Raw genomic sequence first — 15,882 nt, 5'->3', positions numbered from 1 at the left:
CCCTTCTCTCCTCTCCTGTTACACAGCAGGGCCAGCCTTGCGCAGTGTGTGGGGGACGTGGACGCAGACGGGCCCTGGGGAGGGAAGGAAAGAGACTGGGGGGCACCCCCAGGGCCACCATTGGAACACTGAAGGTGACACTTTTATTCTGGGGCTCCTGGGGACCTAACCCAGGTCCTGCCACGCCAGCCACGTCCTGGCCAGCGCCTGTCAACCCACATCTGGGGTGGTCCGCTCCCCGAGACCCACCTGCGGAACAGGGCGTGAGCACGTGGCCGGGCACTGTGCCGGGTTTGTCGGGGAGGGGGAAGAGACAGTGCTGGGGGGGCCGTGCCCGGGCCTCTCAGTGCCCAAGTCCGGGTGGGGGCGGCACGGCCCCTCCTCCTGGCCCTGCCCGATTCTGTCTGCCCCGCTTCACACATGCATCACAGTGAACATGGCCGGGGTCTCCCCCGCGCTTTCCGTGGCTCTGGGCCGACCGGAAACAGCCGCCCTGGAACTGCTCCCTATCCCCGGGGCGGCACCAAACAGCTGGGTCCCGCCCAAGCACAGAGCAGCCAGACCCCAAAAGGCCTGGGGCAGGCGACAGGCAGCGCCACAGGCCAGGGGCTTGGACACAGCCCTGGGCGCCAAGGGACAGGCTGCAGGGGGGCTTCCGGGCCCCTCGCAGCTCACCCGGCCCTCGAGCATCCTCGCCGCCGGCTCCGCGCGACGCTGGGGTCTCCCACGCGCTGGGCGCAGTCCCCACCGGGCAGCGAGGGGCGAGGTGGCTTCGGAGGGCGCTGAAGAGCTTCGGGGATTCTTGTCACAGGCAAGTTCAGGGGCTCTGGCCTCGTCGGCAGGCAGCTGTGGTCCTCTGGCGGCCGGTCCTCAAGGTCCCTGGCAGAGCGAGGCGGCCGCGGGCTCAGTTGTCCGTCTCCTGCTTGATGCTCTCGACGGGAACCGGCAGCTCGGGGCTCGGGGCCCTGTCGGGGGTGTCGGGGGGGTCCGGATACTCTTCCTTCACCCGCACGGTGATGACTGGGGGGATGGGGGTGAGCGCTGGGGGGCTGCTGGCCAGGGCTGCCCACCTGTGGGGTCTCGGGTGTCCGGGAGGGGCCCTGGCAGGTGACCTTTGCCCTTCAGGGCAGGGGCGTCCCCAGACTTACTCTCGTCCGACTCGGCGGCCTTCTCCGCGTCCAGCAGCCGCTTCTTGGAGGCCTGTCTGACGGGCCGGGCCTTGGCCGGGGGGATCCTCTTCCCTGTGCGTGAAGGGGGGTCACCCGGCCAGCGGGACTCAGCTCGGCACGAGGCGCCCCAGAGCCCCCCAACACCACCAGGTCTCCCGAGAGAAACAGCAAAATGGATGATGAAACCTCCACCTTCGGGGGGCGCCAGGCCCCCCCCCCCGGCCCAGCCCCCTCCCTCAGCTGCCCTGGGCCCCTGACACAGTGCGGGTGGCGGCTCCAGGGCCAGGAGCTGTGCCACGGGGCCACTTACTCTTCTTCCCAAACTGTTTCTTTCTCTTCTTCGCGGCCTCCTTGGCCTTCAGAGGCGCGGACGGCTCTGTGGCGGGAAGGCCGGGGCGGGGGTGAGGAGGGTGCGAGGGGGCGCCGGCCCGGCCTGCCCCCCACGAGCCTCCCGGACACGGGGCACCTGAGCGAGGAAGGCAAAGGGAGGGGATGAGGCGGGCGGGCGGGCGCCGCCGACAGGAGCTGGGCGCTGGCCGGGGCTCCTCGGGCACCGAACCTGTGGCCACGGGCGGCTGCAGCTGGTAGCCCGTGAGCTCGCACCAGCCCACGGGGTAGATGTCGGGGGACTCGCAGTCCACCCACTGGTCGTACTCGCTGTCCCAGCCGTCGAAGTGGATGCTGAGCAGCCGGTGCACCACCCGCCGGACCGTGGCCACGCAGATGAGCCGGGGCTCCATCAGGTCCACCGCCTCCAGCTTCATGCCCACCTTGAAGCCATGGTTCGGGCAGTCCTGGGTGGGCGGGCAGGGCGGTGGGCAACCCATGCCACGTGGGCCCCCGCAGGGACCTCCCTGTTCCCTCGCTGGGGCCCGGCAGCCCGAGCAGAGGCGCCCCCCCTTGTGCCCCCGCCTCCCCCGCCCCCTCACCATGTTGAAAAGCCTTGAGGGGGCGGCCCTGGCCTTGGTCTTCTCCAAGTACGTGTCCCAGTTGAAGGTGCCGCCTTCGTAGCCTGCGGGCACAGTGCCGTGAGGATGGGAGCCCGGGCCAGTCCTGCTGTCGCTGCCCCCTCGGGCCCACCGGCTCACCTTTGGGGGGCGTGAGCTCAATGTCGTTCTTCTGGCAGAAGGTGGCTGGGAAGATGGCGTGGGACGACGCGTGGTAGCAGAACCAGTCGGCGCCGTCGGAAGCGGCCCCGTCCACGCAGATCATCAGGTAGCCGTCCAGCAGCACCTGGTGGACAGGCCCGTGAGCGGCGCCAACACAGGGGCCTCAAAACTCATGGCCACTCATTGTCCCCGCCGGACGCAGGGACAGCGCCCAGTCTGGGTCCGAGCTGCCCCTCGGGCCGGTCAGGGGAGTCCTGCGGGCTCTCGGAGTCGAGGGGGTGGTGGGCAGCACCCAGGGCCACCCTAGCTCACCTTGCAGATGGTGGCCACACAGATGTTGCCCAGATTCAGGGGGTCGATGGCTTCCAGCTTCATGCCCTCCTCGAACCAGCCGCCCTCGGTGTAGACAGCGCGGACCTGAAGGAACCCGGCAGTTGGGGGCCGTGGGGGTGGCCCAGGTTAGGGAAGCGCCCCCCGGGTCTCACCTTCTTGAACAGGTAGGGGACGGCGTCGCAGTAGATCTTGCGGAAGGTGGGGTGCTGTGCCATGTCGCTGCGCCTCTCTGCAGAGGACACGGCAGAGGAGCAAGGGGGGGAGGTGAGGGCAGAGAAGGGGGCCACCCCCACTCCCCGGAAATACGGGGGCTTCCTGCAGGCGCCTGACCTCTGCCCTCAGCATCCCCCTCCCCCGGCCCCTGGGCCCCCTGCGGGGACACTCAGCACGCAGGGAGGGACTGGGCTGCACCCCTGGGCTCACGGCTTCAGGCCGGGGGAGGGGAGGTCTGCTAACCCGACAGGCGGATGCCGTGGCCGACACGGCGGGACCACCCCACCGGGTGGATCAGGGGGCTCCACATGTGGCACCAGAAGTCGTCGTCACTGTCCCCATCCTCGTAGAGGAGCCGTAGGCGGCCCCCAATGACTGTGTCTACCACGGCCATGCGGGTCCGGGACACCTGGGCCTTGTCCACCACTTCCAGCCGCATGCCCTGGCGGAAGGGGTACTTCATGCTCTCCACCATCTGCAACGACAGTGCCCAGATGCCAGGCCTGGCCGTACCCCTTCCTGCCTTGGGGTGTCCAGAGAAACCGGAGGCCCCAGAGGCCCATGCCAGGCTTCCAGAGCCCCGTGCCAGGGCACCATAGTGCAACCCCCAGTTCTGCCAGGAGGGGGCGCCCTCAGCAGTCACAAAGGACCGCGGGAAAACTGTCCAAACCACATGGGCCAGAGCAGGGGACCTGAGAGGGGAGAGTGCAGGGTGTGGGAAACCCTTCTGACAGGACACAGGCCCCGTGGGAGCTGGGCGGAGCGAGAAGCCACCCAGATTTCTGATACCACCAGCACTTCCCAGACAAGGGGGTTGCGGGGGTCTCAGAAAAGCATCCACAGCCTCCCCGGACACAGGCCCTGATGGGGCAGGGACCGCAGGGTCTGCCAGCCCTCGGAATCCTTCCAAGTGTGGGTTTTCATAAAACAAAACACTCAATACTTTATTTTTTTAAAAAGGGGCACACGGCGCTGTCAACAAACACTGACTAAAACCGCACGAAGCGGGATAGGAGCGATGGGTGGTACTGCGGGGAGGGCGTTTGCTCACACGTGCCGACCTGGGTTTGATCTCTGATACCATTTAGGGGCCCCCAAGCCCCGCCACGAGTGATCCCTGAGCAGAGCCAGGAGTAGGCTCTGAGCACCGCGGGGCGTGGCCCCAAACCAAAGAGCAACAAAACCCAAAGCAAAGACACAAAACCAAGCGAAGCTACTCCCTGCCCTGGCGCTGACGCCCTTTCCTCTGCGTGCCAGGATGGGATGCGCGCCCCTGAACGGACACTGGGCTGGGGCGGGGGGAGCAGAGGGCAGACCCAGCCCTGGGCCTGGAGATCCGAGGCTGAGGGGCGGGTAAGAGGGAGGGGCGGCAGGAGGGATTTCCGGAGCTCCCTCGGCCAGACCTTGATGTGGAAATCCACGGGCAGCGTCCTGGCGCCCACCAAACGCTTCATGAGGTAGCCCTTCCAGTCCGTGAACTTGGCGTGGATGGCTGCAGAGACACAGAAGCCAGCTCAGCCCCCCGCCCTCCCCCGCACTGCCAGGGGCCCCGGGGCCGGTGGGGTTTGGGCTCCTGGGAGCAAGTGGGACTCACTCCGGGGTGGCACCAGGATCTTGCTGTTGATGGCACACCAGCCGATGGGGTGCACATCCACCGTGCCCAGGTTGCACCAGAAGTCGTGACTGGCGTCATTCTCAAAGCCCTCGTACCGCAGCAGCACCCGGTACCCTGCGGGAAGAAGGGGCACTGGGAGCTCCGGAAATCCCTCGGGGCCCGGGGGGTGGGGACAGCCCCAACCCCAGCAAACTCTGCCCCTCCATAGGAATGCAGCGAGCACAGTGGGGAGGAGTACCTTTGCACTTTCATTTCCCTTTTCTCGGCTGGTTTTTGGGCTCCCCCGCCAGTGCTCAAGGTGTGCTCCTGGCTCTGTGCTCAGGGCACCATATAGTGCTGGAATCACCTTTGCACTGCAGGTCCCTCTCCCCCGCCCCCTACCCTGCCAGGAGTGACCCCGAACACCAGAGAGCAGTCCCAGAGCGGACGGGCCAGGGCGCGGGAGGGGCTGGCAATCAGGAGCCCCAGGTTCCCTCCCGGCTGGCTTCACCCCAGCACCCTGGCGGAACGGCGTGTCCCCATGGGAACAGCCCGAAGAGTGTAGGGAGCAACAGGGAGGGCCTCAAACTCGCATGTCTGTGCTCCCATGGCGGGGGCAAATGTGAGGGGGGGACGCCCTGCCAGGGCCCGCGCCCACCTGCGGCCTGGATGACGGACGCGATCCAGTACACGCGGCTGGGCAGCACGGCATCGCTGTTGAGCACCTCCACCTTCATGCCCTTCAGCACGTCCTCCCACTGCTCGTACAGGGGCACCTGTGGGAAGAGGGGCATGTGGGGCGCTGGGCCTGAGATGGACAGCGGGGAGGGTGCTCGGTCCCCAGCATCCATTTGGTCGCCCGAGCACCACCAGGAGTGACTCCTGAGTGCGGAGCCTGGAGACAGCCCTGAGCATCGCCGGGTGTGGCCCAAAAGCAAAACAAAAAAGACCCGAGAGTTGCGGGGCGGAAGGGCCTGGGGTGGGCAATGGGTGCTCCCCCCAGTGCTCCCCTTCCCAAAACCCGGGCCGGCCGGACCAGCCAGGCACGGCACTGCCGCAGGAGAACGTCCAGTACTCAGAGCAGGCCAGGCCCAGCTCCCGGCTAACAGCCTTCCGCAGTGTCCACTCAAATGCCCGAAAGGACCAGTCTCCCTCTTTCAGCCCGGCCCCTAGTGCTCCTGGCCCACTCCTCCCCCCCTCTAACCCTGCGTCCTCTCCTCTGCGACCAAGCAGTGGCCTGGAACCCCCACTTTGCAGCTCTGCCCCCCAGCTGTGGACTGGAGCCCCCTTTGCTGCCTCCAGCACCTTCGCTCTCCCCAGGGGAATGTGTCCATTTCCGTTCTCAGCTCTGGGATGCTGTCAGGGCGCCAGCTGGGGGCAGTTCCCAACTGCGCTCAGGGTCCTGGGGAAGGGGGCTGCACCCCCAGCCCGGGATCTGCCCTCCCCCAGATCTCCCAGCCCGGCTCCCCTCGCTCACATGTTTGAAGCAGCTGACAGGAGCGGCCTTGTAGCTGTGGTCCTTCAGGAACTTCCCCCAGTCGAAACCCAAGACCAGCGCTGCGGGCAGAGAGGGAGTCGAGGCGCGGGCCCACCCAGCACCCCCTGCACCCGGCCCAGCTCTCCCTGCAGCCCCCATACCTGCCCCGCCAGAGGCCATCAGTACGCCCCAGAGAGGAACCGCTTCCCTCCTCCCCTCCACACAGAAAGGCAACCGGAGACCCTGAGACCCCCGGGCTCGCCCCGCCCGCCCCAGCCACTCATTGGCCGCAGGTGCCCGGAGGTGGGGCACAGCAACCCCCGCCCAGCCACAGAGACTGGAGCGAAAATGTTTCCATCCCTGTCACCCCCCAACACCCTAGCTGGGGTGGGCAGCAGGGGGTGTGAGGGAGGGAGTGAGGCGCGCCTACCGTCCTGGCCCGTGGGCGTGCCGTCCGCCAGCTGGCCGGTGCCCTGCGAGTGGAGGAAGGCGCCGATCTTGGCCGACCAGGCGGCCTTGTGCAGGACTTTGGCCTTCTTGGTGGGGGGCTTCCCCTGCAGGGGTGGGAGTGGGGGAGCGGCTCAGCCTGGTCAGGCTCCCTTTGTAAATGAAGCCATCAAAATGACAATGCACCGGAAGGGAGGCAGCTGCAGGGGGGCTGGCCCGGTCCCCCCCTCCAGGCTCCTCCCCTGCACCTACAGGGCTCAGCACTTCTCCTCCCCACACACACACACCTGCCAGAGCCAGAACATTCTGTCCCCACATAAATGTTGGGCCTATGACACTGCACAGGGGCGAGGCTCTTGCCCAGCACGGAGCCGGTCCTGGTTGGATCCTACACCGCATCTGGCCCCTCGGAGCCGGGGGGCACTGCCAGGAGGGTCCCTGAGCACAGCCCGTGTGACCCCAACACCTCCAACTTAAAACAGGTTGAAATGCACTTTCTTAAGGGGCCTTTGGTCGGACTGAGTACCCTCACCAAGGAGAGGATTTTTCCTTTGTATTTTCTTTTTTGGGGGTCACCCCCAATGGTACTGGAGGACCATGTGGCATCCGGGATTGAACCTGGGACTCCTACATACGAAGCATGCATGCACTCCAGCCCTTTAAGCCAGTCACCTCTCGACCTGACAACATCCTGCAGTGCTCAGGAGCCGTGGTAATGGGTTCAAACCAGGGTCGGTCACATGCTGTCACACGTGGCAGCAGAGCTCAGGGCTGACTGCTGGCCCTGTGCTCAGCAATCATGCCTGGCAGTGCTGGGCGACCGTATGTGGCGGTAGGGCCTAACGAGGAGCTGCATGCAAGCAAGTACCAAGCCTGCGCGCACTCTCTGGGCCCAGGAAAGCCTGAATTAGATGGTAAGCCGAGGACAGCAGCAGAGTGCTCCCCAGGTGAGATGGGGGTGGAGCACAGGGGGGGGCCTGGGGAGATGGGGGAGGAGCACTTGGGGGGTGGAGCACAGGGAGGGGCCTGGGGAGATGGGGGAGGAGCACGGGGGGGTGGAACATGGGGAGGGGCCTGGGGAGATGGGGGAGGAGCACTGGGGGGGTGGAACACGGGGAGGGGCCTGGGGAGATGGGAAGGAGCCCTGGGCAGGACAGGTGAGATGGGGACGGAGTACGTGGCTTCCAGCCCACAATCTGCCCCGCCTGGAAAGCTGGCAAAGATCAAGACCAGGAATTTACAGGCCTGGCAGGGCCTCGAGTAAAGGGCCCTCCCGAGCCTGCTGGCCCTCAGCGCCCGGGGCCCCAGCGGGGTCTCCTGCCCGCCTCTCACCTGCAGCCGAGCCAAGATGCTGGCCTTCTTGGAGTTGGAAGAGTAGCTCCGGGAGCAGGAGACGCTGCAGAACCGCTTGGTCTTGGAGAAGAAGGCTTCCCGCGTGCCCACGATCCCGCACATCTCACACACAGCTGGGAAGGAAACGGGCCACAGGACTCACCGTCACCCCCACCCCAACTCCAGCCAAGAACGGCAGTCAGACCCTGGGCACTGCGCTGACCAGTGGGCCACCACTAAGGGAGTCGGACAGCAGGTTCCGGGGCGGACACACACAACCAACAAAGCTGCTCTGAGTCCTGGGTGCGAGTCAGCAGCGGAGAACAGGGAAACCTAAAGCAGCAGTGCGCTGGGCCGTGTGCAGGGAAGCGTGCGTGCAGGGAAGTGAACTGGGACGCGTGCGTGCGTGAGTGCGTGCGTGCCGGGAAGTGTGCGTGCTGGGCCGTGTGTGGGACTCTGTGAGAAGCGCCCTGGCGCCTTCACTCCTACGGCTCTTCTCAAGGGGAAGGGAAAAGATGGCCTGACGAGGCTGTGGTTCCGTGGGGCAGCACCAGCTGAATGTGGGAGACCCTGGATCCAAATATGAAAGTAATGTATGTTCACTGCGGCACTCTTTACAATAGCCAGAATCTAGAAAAAACCCGAATGCCCGAGACAGATGACTGGCTAAAGAAACTTTGATACATCTACGCAATGGAATACTATGCAGCTGTTAGAAAAGATGAAGTCATGAAATTTGCATGTAAATGGGTTAACATGGAGAGTATCACGCTAAGTGAAATGAGTCAGAAAGAGAGGGACAGGGGCTGGAGCGATAGTACAGCAGGTAGGGCGTTTGCCTTGCATGCGGCCGACCCAAGTTCGATTCCCAGCATCCCATATGGTCCCCCAACACCGCCAGGAGTAATTCCTGAGTGCATGAGCCAGAAGTAACCCCTGTGCATCGCCGGGTGTGACCCAAAAAGAAAAAAAAAAAGAGGGACAGACATAGAAGGACTGCACTCATTTGTGGAATGTAAAGTAACAAAATGGGAGACTAACACCCAAGTTAGTAGAGATAAAGATCAGGAGGATGGCTCCATGGCTTGGAAGTCGGCCTCACACGCTGGGGGAAAAGGCAGCTGGGATAGAGAAGGGACCACCAAGTAAAGGATGCTTGGAGGGCTTGCTCGGGATGGGAGATGTGCGCTGAAAGTACACTATAGACCAAATATGATGGCCACTTAATACCTGCATTGCAGACCACAACACCTAAAGGACAGAGAGTAAAAGGGAATCCGCCTGCCACAGAGGCAGTGAGGAGGGGGGGAGGGATACTGGGAACATTGGTGGTAGAGAACGGGCACTGGTGAAGGGATGGGTACTCGATCGTTGTATGACTGAAATGTAAGCACAAAAGTTTGGAAGTCTGTAACTGTATCTCATGGTGATTCATTAAAATTTTTTTTAAAAAAATAAAATTAAAAATAAAAACAAATATTAAAGTAAAATTTTATTTTAATTTACTTTAATGGGATCACATCCAGCAGTGCTCTGGGGCTACTTCTGGGACATGCTCGGGGTCAAGAAATAAATCCAGGGGCTGGAGCGATAGCATAACAGGTAGGGCGTTTGCCTTGCACGTGGCTGACCCGGGTTCGATTCTCAGCATCCCACATGGTCCTCCAAGTACCGCCAGGAGTAATTCCTGAGTGTGTGAGCCAGGAGTAGCCCCTGTGCAATGCTGGGTGTGACCCAAAAACAAACAAACAAAAAAAGGAACAAATCCAGGGGCTGGAGTGATAGCACAGTGTGTAAAGCATTTGCCTTGCACACAGCCGACCTGGGTTTGATTCCCAGCATCCCACAGGGTCCCCCGAGCACCGCTAGGAGTTAATTCCTGAGCTCATGAGCCAGGAGTAACCCCCGTGCAACACCAGGTATGACCCAAAAAGAAAAAAATAAAATAAAAAGAAACATCCAGGAGCCAAGTATGCACTCCAGCATCCTGAACCATCTCCCTGGACCCTGGGGAGTCTAAAATTATTTTTTATTGGGAAAGGCAAGAGATAGTCCAGCCAGTAGGTGCTTGCCTTGCACATGATGGCCTGAAGTTGATCCCCGGCACCCCATATCGCTCCCCCAAGCCTACCAGGAGTGATCCTTGAGCACAGAGCCAGGAATAAGCCCTGGGAACTGCTGGATGTGGCCCAAAAAGAATAACAACAACCAAAAATAACACAAAATTTTTTTTTGAGGGGCTGGAGCGGGGAGGGTGTTTGCCTTGCATGCAGCTGACTCAGGTTAGATTCCCGGCATCCCGTATGGTCCCCCGAACACCGCCAGGAGTGATTCCTGAGTGCAGATCCAGGAGTAACGTCTGAGTATCACTGGATATGATCCAAAAAAGATGTATTTGATTGGGATAAGATAGGCTAGAGCGACAGCACAGCAGGTAAGGCGTTTGCCTTGCACGCGGCTGACCAGGGTTCAATTCCTCCATCCCTCTTGGAGAGCCTGGCAAGCTACCGAGTTTCCCGCCCGCACAGCAGAGCCTGGCAAGCTACCTGTGGCGTATTCAAGATGCCAAAAACAGTAACAACAAGTCTCACAATGAAGACGTTACTGGTGCCCGCTCGAGAAAATCAATGAACAATGGGACGACAGTGCTACAGTGTAAGAGAGGAGTTACGTGGATGCCTAGCACACCGCTAACCCTATTCAAACCAGGAACCACGAAATAATCCCCTGAGCCCACTCGCAGTGATCTCTGAGCACTGCCAGCTGTAGCCACTCAGAAAAAACTAAAAAATAAACAGGCCGGTGCCAGAGTACAGTGGGGAAGGTGTTTGCTTTATACTAAGTCGACCCGGGTTAGATCCCTGGTATCCCATGTGGTCCCCAAGCACCGCCAGGAGGAGAAATTCCTGAGTGCAGAGCCAGAAGTAAGCCTTGAACATCACCGGGTGACGCCCAAAAGGCAAAAACAGAAACAAAAAACATGCAAGTAAAGATCCAGAGAGAGTACAGTGAGTAGGGCGCTTGTTAGACCCCTGACACCCCATACGGCTCCCCAATCCTGAGTGCAAGCTAAGAGTAAGCCCTTAGCACCATGAGGTGTGGCCTCAAAACAAACAAACAAACAGGGGCTGGAGTGAGAGCATAGCGGGTAGGGCATTTACCTTGCAGTGGCCAACCGGGTTCGGGTTCGATTCCCAGCATCCCATATAGTCCCCTGAGCACCGCCAGGAGTAACTCCTGAGTGCAGGGCCAGGAGTGACTCCTATGCATTGCCAGGTGTGACCCAAAAAAGAAAAAAAAACCCAAACAATAATAATAAAAATGTAAATAGGAGTTAAAGAAATAGTACAGCAGAGAGGGAATTTACCTGACACACGACCGACCTGGGTTCGATCCCAGGTGTCCCACATGGTCGCCCGAGTCCACCAGGAGTGACTCTGGAGCGCTGGCTCCTTGGGAGGCCTGCACACACGTCTGCTGCACACTGGAAGCCCAGGCTTGACCCCGGTGTTGCACACACCCCAAACTCTTCCCAGAGTGACCCCCAAGCACAGAGCTGGGAGTAGCCCTGACTGAAACCTGAGTGACTCCAAAACCAAACCAAACCCCAGAAAGGCCCAAGCTTGAGAGCCTAATGGGTCCAGAGCGGGCAGATGCTACCTGTAGTTTGTTACAAAGCCTCCCAGGGGTGCGAGTCCTGCTTATGAAGGCCTGAGTTCAATCCCTGCTACCCTATGGGCCAGAGCGTCTCTGGGGATCACCCTGGTGGCCACCAACTGGGCCCAGACAGAACTGTAATATCAGGCCAGGTGTCACCGGATATAGTCTCTGAGCACTGTTTGGGTGTCACCCAAATAAGGTCTCTTGATAGATCACTGTGTTGTCCAGCCAGGATAGAGAACCCCTGAACTTGATGGTCTCTAACGGTTCCGGCTAGTTTGTACTGTTCTGAGATTCTAGAACAGGCGGAGACAGAAGGGAGAAAAATGAAAGGCGAGAAAGGGAGGGAGAGGATGAATCGAAGGACGAATCGGCAGGGCCGGAGAGTCCAGGGCTTGAGGCGCCTGCCTTGCACTCACCTGGCCCCTTCGCTCCCTGGCGGCACCAAAGAGCCCTGAGCCCAGCCAGGAGCCAGCGCGGAGCCCCACAGGGGCCCGGAAGGAAAGCAGCCACACAGGAGCAGATTCAGCGGGGCCACCCTCTCCGATGGGGGTGTCCCATCGCAGAAGGCCACCCAGCGGGGACCAGCGAGGCCGACACAGGGCCCCAGCAGCTTCTCAGGCAACCCATCTCTGAGTGCCTGAAGCCACTGGCTCCCACATGGGAATCTTCATTGGGGGTGATCCTCTAAGGCACTTGGGGGCTACTCCTAGTTGGGTGCTCTGTGGACCATGTGCTTAGACTATGTGGAACCTGGGACTCTGAGCCATCTCCCGACCCTCCAGGGTGGTTATTTTATTTTATTTTATTTTATTTTATTTTTTTTGCTTTTTGGGTCACACCTGGCGATGCACAGGGGTTACTCCTGGCTCTGCACTCAGGAATTACCCCTGGCAGTGCTCAGGGGACCATATGGGATGCTGGGATTCGAACCCGGGTTGGCCGCGTGCAAGGCAAACGCCCTACCCGCTGTGCTATCACTCCAGCCCCAGGGTGGTTATTTTATAAATATATAAATATATATAATTTTGTGTGTGTGTGTGTGAGGGGAGGACCACACCCATCAGTGCTAAGGAATCATGCCTGTCGGTACTAAGGTACCATATGTGATGCTGAGATTGAATGCGGGTCAGACACATGCAAAGCAAGCACACTACCTGCTAGAGCATCTCTCCAGCCCCTCACCAGAACCTCCCACCCTCTGGCCCAGAGCTACCTTTACTCTGCATTTCCCGCCCTCTCTCCCAACCCCAGCAACTTCCTTCCCTGGACAGTAACCATTACACCGCAGTTCACCAGCTTCTCCTATCCTCATCCTTCGTGAATACAAAAGGGGCAAAGTAGCACTGTGCCACGACTGCCACTTAATCGGCGCACTCACAAAATCAAAGTGAATGAAGTTAAAATCATTCACTTTGGGGCTGGAGTGATAGCACAGCGGGTAGGGCGTTTGCTGTGCACGCAGCCAACCCGGATTCGACTCCCAGCATCCCATATGGTCCCCCAAGCACTGCCAGGAGTAATTCCTGAGTGCAGAGCCAGGAGTAAGCCCTGTGCATGGCTGGGTATGACCCAAAAAGAAAAAAAAAGAAATCATTCACTTTGAATGAGGGACTGGAAAGATCATACAGCGGGTAGGGCAGCTGCCGGGATGCCCCAACCTAGGTTCAATCTCTGGCCCAGAGCCAGGGCAAGCCCAGAGCACTGACAGATGCGGCCCAAAATCAAACAAACAAAATGAAACCACTGAGGAACTGATCCTGTAGGCTGCGTGAGCGCTTCCGTCTCTCTCAGCCCCCGGAAACCACACGCAACTGCCCTTCAGCCCCGAAGGGCTCAGGCCAAAGACCCATTGCCTGCTTCCCTCCACAGCCCCCCACCCAAACCCTCCTTTGCTCCAGGGGACACCCCGAAGTCACCTGGCTCTGAACCACTGCCATCCAAGGAGCGGGGCGTCCCAGGGCTGAGCAGATGCAGGGGGGAGGTGGGCAGCTCCCCGGCTTCTCGATCCTCATTTTCTGGTTCACTCGACTCTTCCAGGTAAGAGCTGCTCTCGCTGCCGGCGCTGCTATTGTAGCTCCGGAAACTGTCGTACCCGCCGAAGAGCTCCAGGTCATCTTCCGCCTCTTCCTCCTGCATTGGTTCCGAGTTCGGAGTCTCCTGGCAGAGGGTGACACAGACAGACAGACGCAGTCAGGGCTAGCCTGGGGCAAGAGCAGGACAGTGGCCTTTCACAGCCTTTCCCTCTAGGGTCAGGGCTCAGGGATGGACAGAGCGACAAACAGGATGAAACACCCCTTTGGCAGACACAGGACTATTACCTAGATATTTCTCAGCGGCCACTCAAGGACAGTTGAACAAGACAGAACAAGCACCATGGGGCTGAAGAGACACTTCACCAGCTCAGGCTCTTGCCTGCAATGCAGCCGGCCCTGGTTTGACCCTAGCATCCCACAAGACCGCCTGAGCCCACACCAAGTGATCCCTGAGTGCAGAGCCAGGAGGAAGTTGGGTGTGGCCCAAAAACCAGACAAGAAAACATGTGTTAGGAACTCACAAACTCCTGTAGATTTTTTTTTTCTTTATGGGTCACAGCTGGCAATGCACTGGGGTTACTCCCGGTTCTGCACTCAGGAATCACCCCTAGCAGTGCTCAGAGGACCATATGGGATACTGGGAATCGAACCTAGGTCGGCCGCGTGCAAGGCAAATGCCTTGCCCGCTGTACTATTGCTCCAGCCCCGCTCCTGTAGATTGATAAATGATAGTGTCTGAGAAAGATTCCAGGCGAATATAATCTTGTGACCCTCAGTGTCTCAGGAGGGCACTTAGGAAAGATGGACATCTGAAAGTAGCAGCGGAGGGCTGGAACAGAAGGTAAGGCGCATGTCTTCAGTGCAGCCAAGCCCGATTCAATCCCCAGTACCACACAGGGTTCCTCAAGCACTACAAGGGGTCCTGAGTAATCCACTCCTGAATACAGAGCCAGGCACTTTCCCTGAGGATGACTGGGTGTGGCGACCCCAAACCAAAACAGAAACTTGCGGACCAGAGAGATAATTCAGGACTAAGGTGCTTGCCTTGCACACAGCCCACCTGGATTCAATCCCTGGTAACACATAAGGTCCCCCAAGCACCAGCAAGAGTGATCCCTGAGCACAATGCCAGGAGTAAACCCTAAGCACTACCGGTTGTGGCCCCAAACTTCCCCTCCTTTGGTTCCCCCAAAAGAAACCTGGGCCGGTGCCTGACGTATAGTAGGTGCTCAGCAAATGTCAGCCATTATTACTAGTTAAAAGCAAGGGCTCAGGGCTGGAGAGGAGGAACAGTGAGTCGGAGAGTGGGTAGGGCACTTGCAGTGCCTGCTGCCCACCTGGTTCAACGCCCTCCCTGCCATCACCAGGTGTGGCCCCCAGACCAACAGGAGGCCTCGCACCCTGGCTCTAGTGGGAGTCGTTCATAAATTACCAGGACAGCCAATGGCGCTGGCACCAGCAGCTCCCCGCCCTCACCTCCTCTCCCCTCCCCCACACCAGGTCGCCCCTGGCAGTTCCCGGCAGCGACCCCTGACAGCGCCGCAGGGGGCGGGGCGGCGCCATCCTCACTCCCCGACCCCCCAGTTTCTATGTGCGTCTCTGGCTGACAAGGTGCCAGGAGGGAGGCCGAGTCCAAAGACCAGGTGCCCAGCTGCCAGACGCCTGTGGGGTTTGGGGGGGGGGGGGTACGGACCTGGTGGGGAGACACGGGGGGCGGGGGGCGAACCTAGGAACTTTCTGGAAGCGCCTCGCAGCTTCGACCCCTCCCTGACCGCGGCGGCGCCGACCAGGACGTGCGAACAGTGGCCGGGGCCGTGGACAGCCGCGCCCGAGGGGCTCGCGCGGTCACCCGCAGCCCCCCGCCCCGGCCCGCGGGGACACGCCCCTCACCCCCCAAAGCGCCCAGGCCCGAGACAAAGGCCTCCCGGGAGCTGTCCGACCCCGACGGGAGCCTGTCACCCCGAAACGCCTCGCGGTGCCGCCCCCACCCGCGCCCCCACAGGGAAGCGAACAGCGACGCCGACCCCCGCCGCCAGGCTCCGTTCCGCTACCTCAGTTTCTCCATCCTCGTCCCTCCCCCCGCCAACCCCAGACAGCGCCCGGAGACCAAGGAAGGGTCGCGGGGGATGAAAAGACTCTTGGGGCTGCCTTTGTGGCCGCCAGGAGCCCTCTCGCTCTCACCTCCACGCCCGGGGCCTTCTCCATGAGTTCTAACACAAACTCTTCAACCGTCAGCAAGTGGAAGAGGCCATGTTGGCCCCGCCGAGTTTCCAGAGCGCGCTCATTGGCTGCCTGCTGGAGGCGCGGGCCAATCACGTCGGAGGAAAGGAACGCGCTGGCGCTGCGCCCGCCCTCCTCGCCTTCGCTGGGAAACCGGATGCCGCGGGCGGTTGTGGGACTTGTAGTTCCTTGGATAGGCGCTCGCCTGGAGGAGGGCCTTAACTGGGGATGGGTTAAGGTGCGGCCCTAACCCCCAGCCTTCCACTTTTCAATAAAACCAATTCTCAGGGTA

At 60.7% G+C, this 15,882-nt stretch overlaps 1 protein-coding gene across 5 annotated transcripts; it reads right to left on the bottom strand.

Moving 5' to 3' along the window:
* Positions 1 to 143: 143 nt before the first annotated feature.
* L3MBTL2 (L3MBTL histone methyl-lysine binding protein 2) lies at positions 144 to 15,671 on the bottom strand. Of its 5 annotated transcripts, none has more exons than XM_055141514.1 (17): positions 15,552 to 15,671; positions 13,254 to 13,494; positions 7,675 to 7,808; positions 6,326 to 6,449; positions 5,896 to 5,975; positions 5,077 to 5,194; positions 4,419 to 4,553; positions 4,228 to 4,316; positions 3,068 to 3,299; positions 2,764 to 2,840; positions 2,591 to 2,695; positions 2,258 to 2,402; positions 2,099 to 2,181; positions 1,729 to 1,963; positions 1,480 to 1,545; positions 1,149 to 1,241; positions 144 to 965 (listed from the first exon to the last, which is right to left on the bottom strand). In XM_055141514.1, exons 1-17 carry the CDS (start codon positions 15,573 to 15,575, stop codon positions 871 to 873), a joined length of 2,076 nt encoding a protein of 691 aa, XP_054997489.1. In that variant the 5' UTR covers positions 15,576 to 15,671; the 3' UTR covers positions 144 to 870. The 5 variants fall into 5 exon arrangements, with proteins under 5 accessions (XP_054997489.1, XP_054997488.1, XP_054997487.1 ...); XM_055141513.1 differs by having other exon boundaries at positions 145 to 1,020; XM_055141512.1 differs by having other exon boundaries at positions 146 to 879; positions 1,480 to 1,635.
* Between the last annotated feature and the right edge of the window lie 211 nt (positions 15,672 to 15,882).

Source organism: Sorex araneus, chromosome 6 (assembly GCF_027595985.1).
Source record: "Sorex araneus isolate mSorAra2 chromosome 6, mSorAra2.pri, whole genome shotgun sequence".
Classification (NCBI taxonomy): domain Eukaryota; kingdom Metazoa; phylum Chordata; class Mammalia; order Eulipotyphla; family Soricidae; genus Sorex; species Sorex araneus.
The sequence above is the reverse complement of the archived record's forward strand: the minus strand, read 5'-3'. Positions and strand labels throughout refer to the sequence as shown.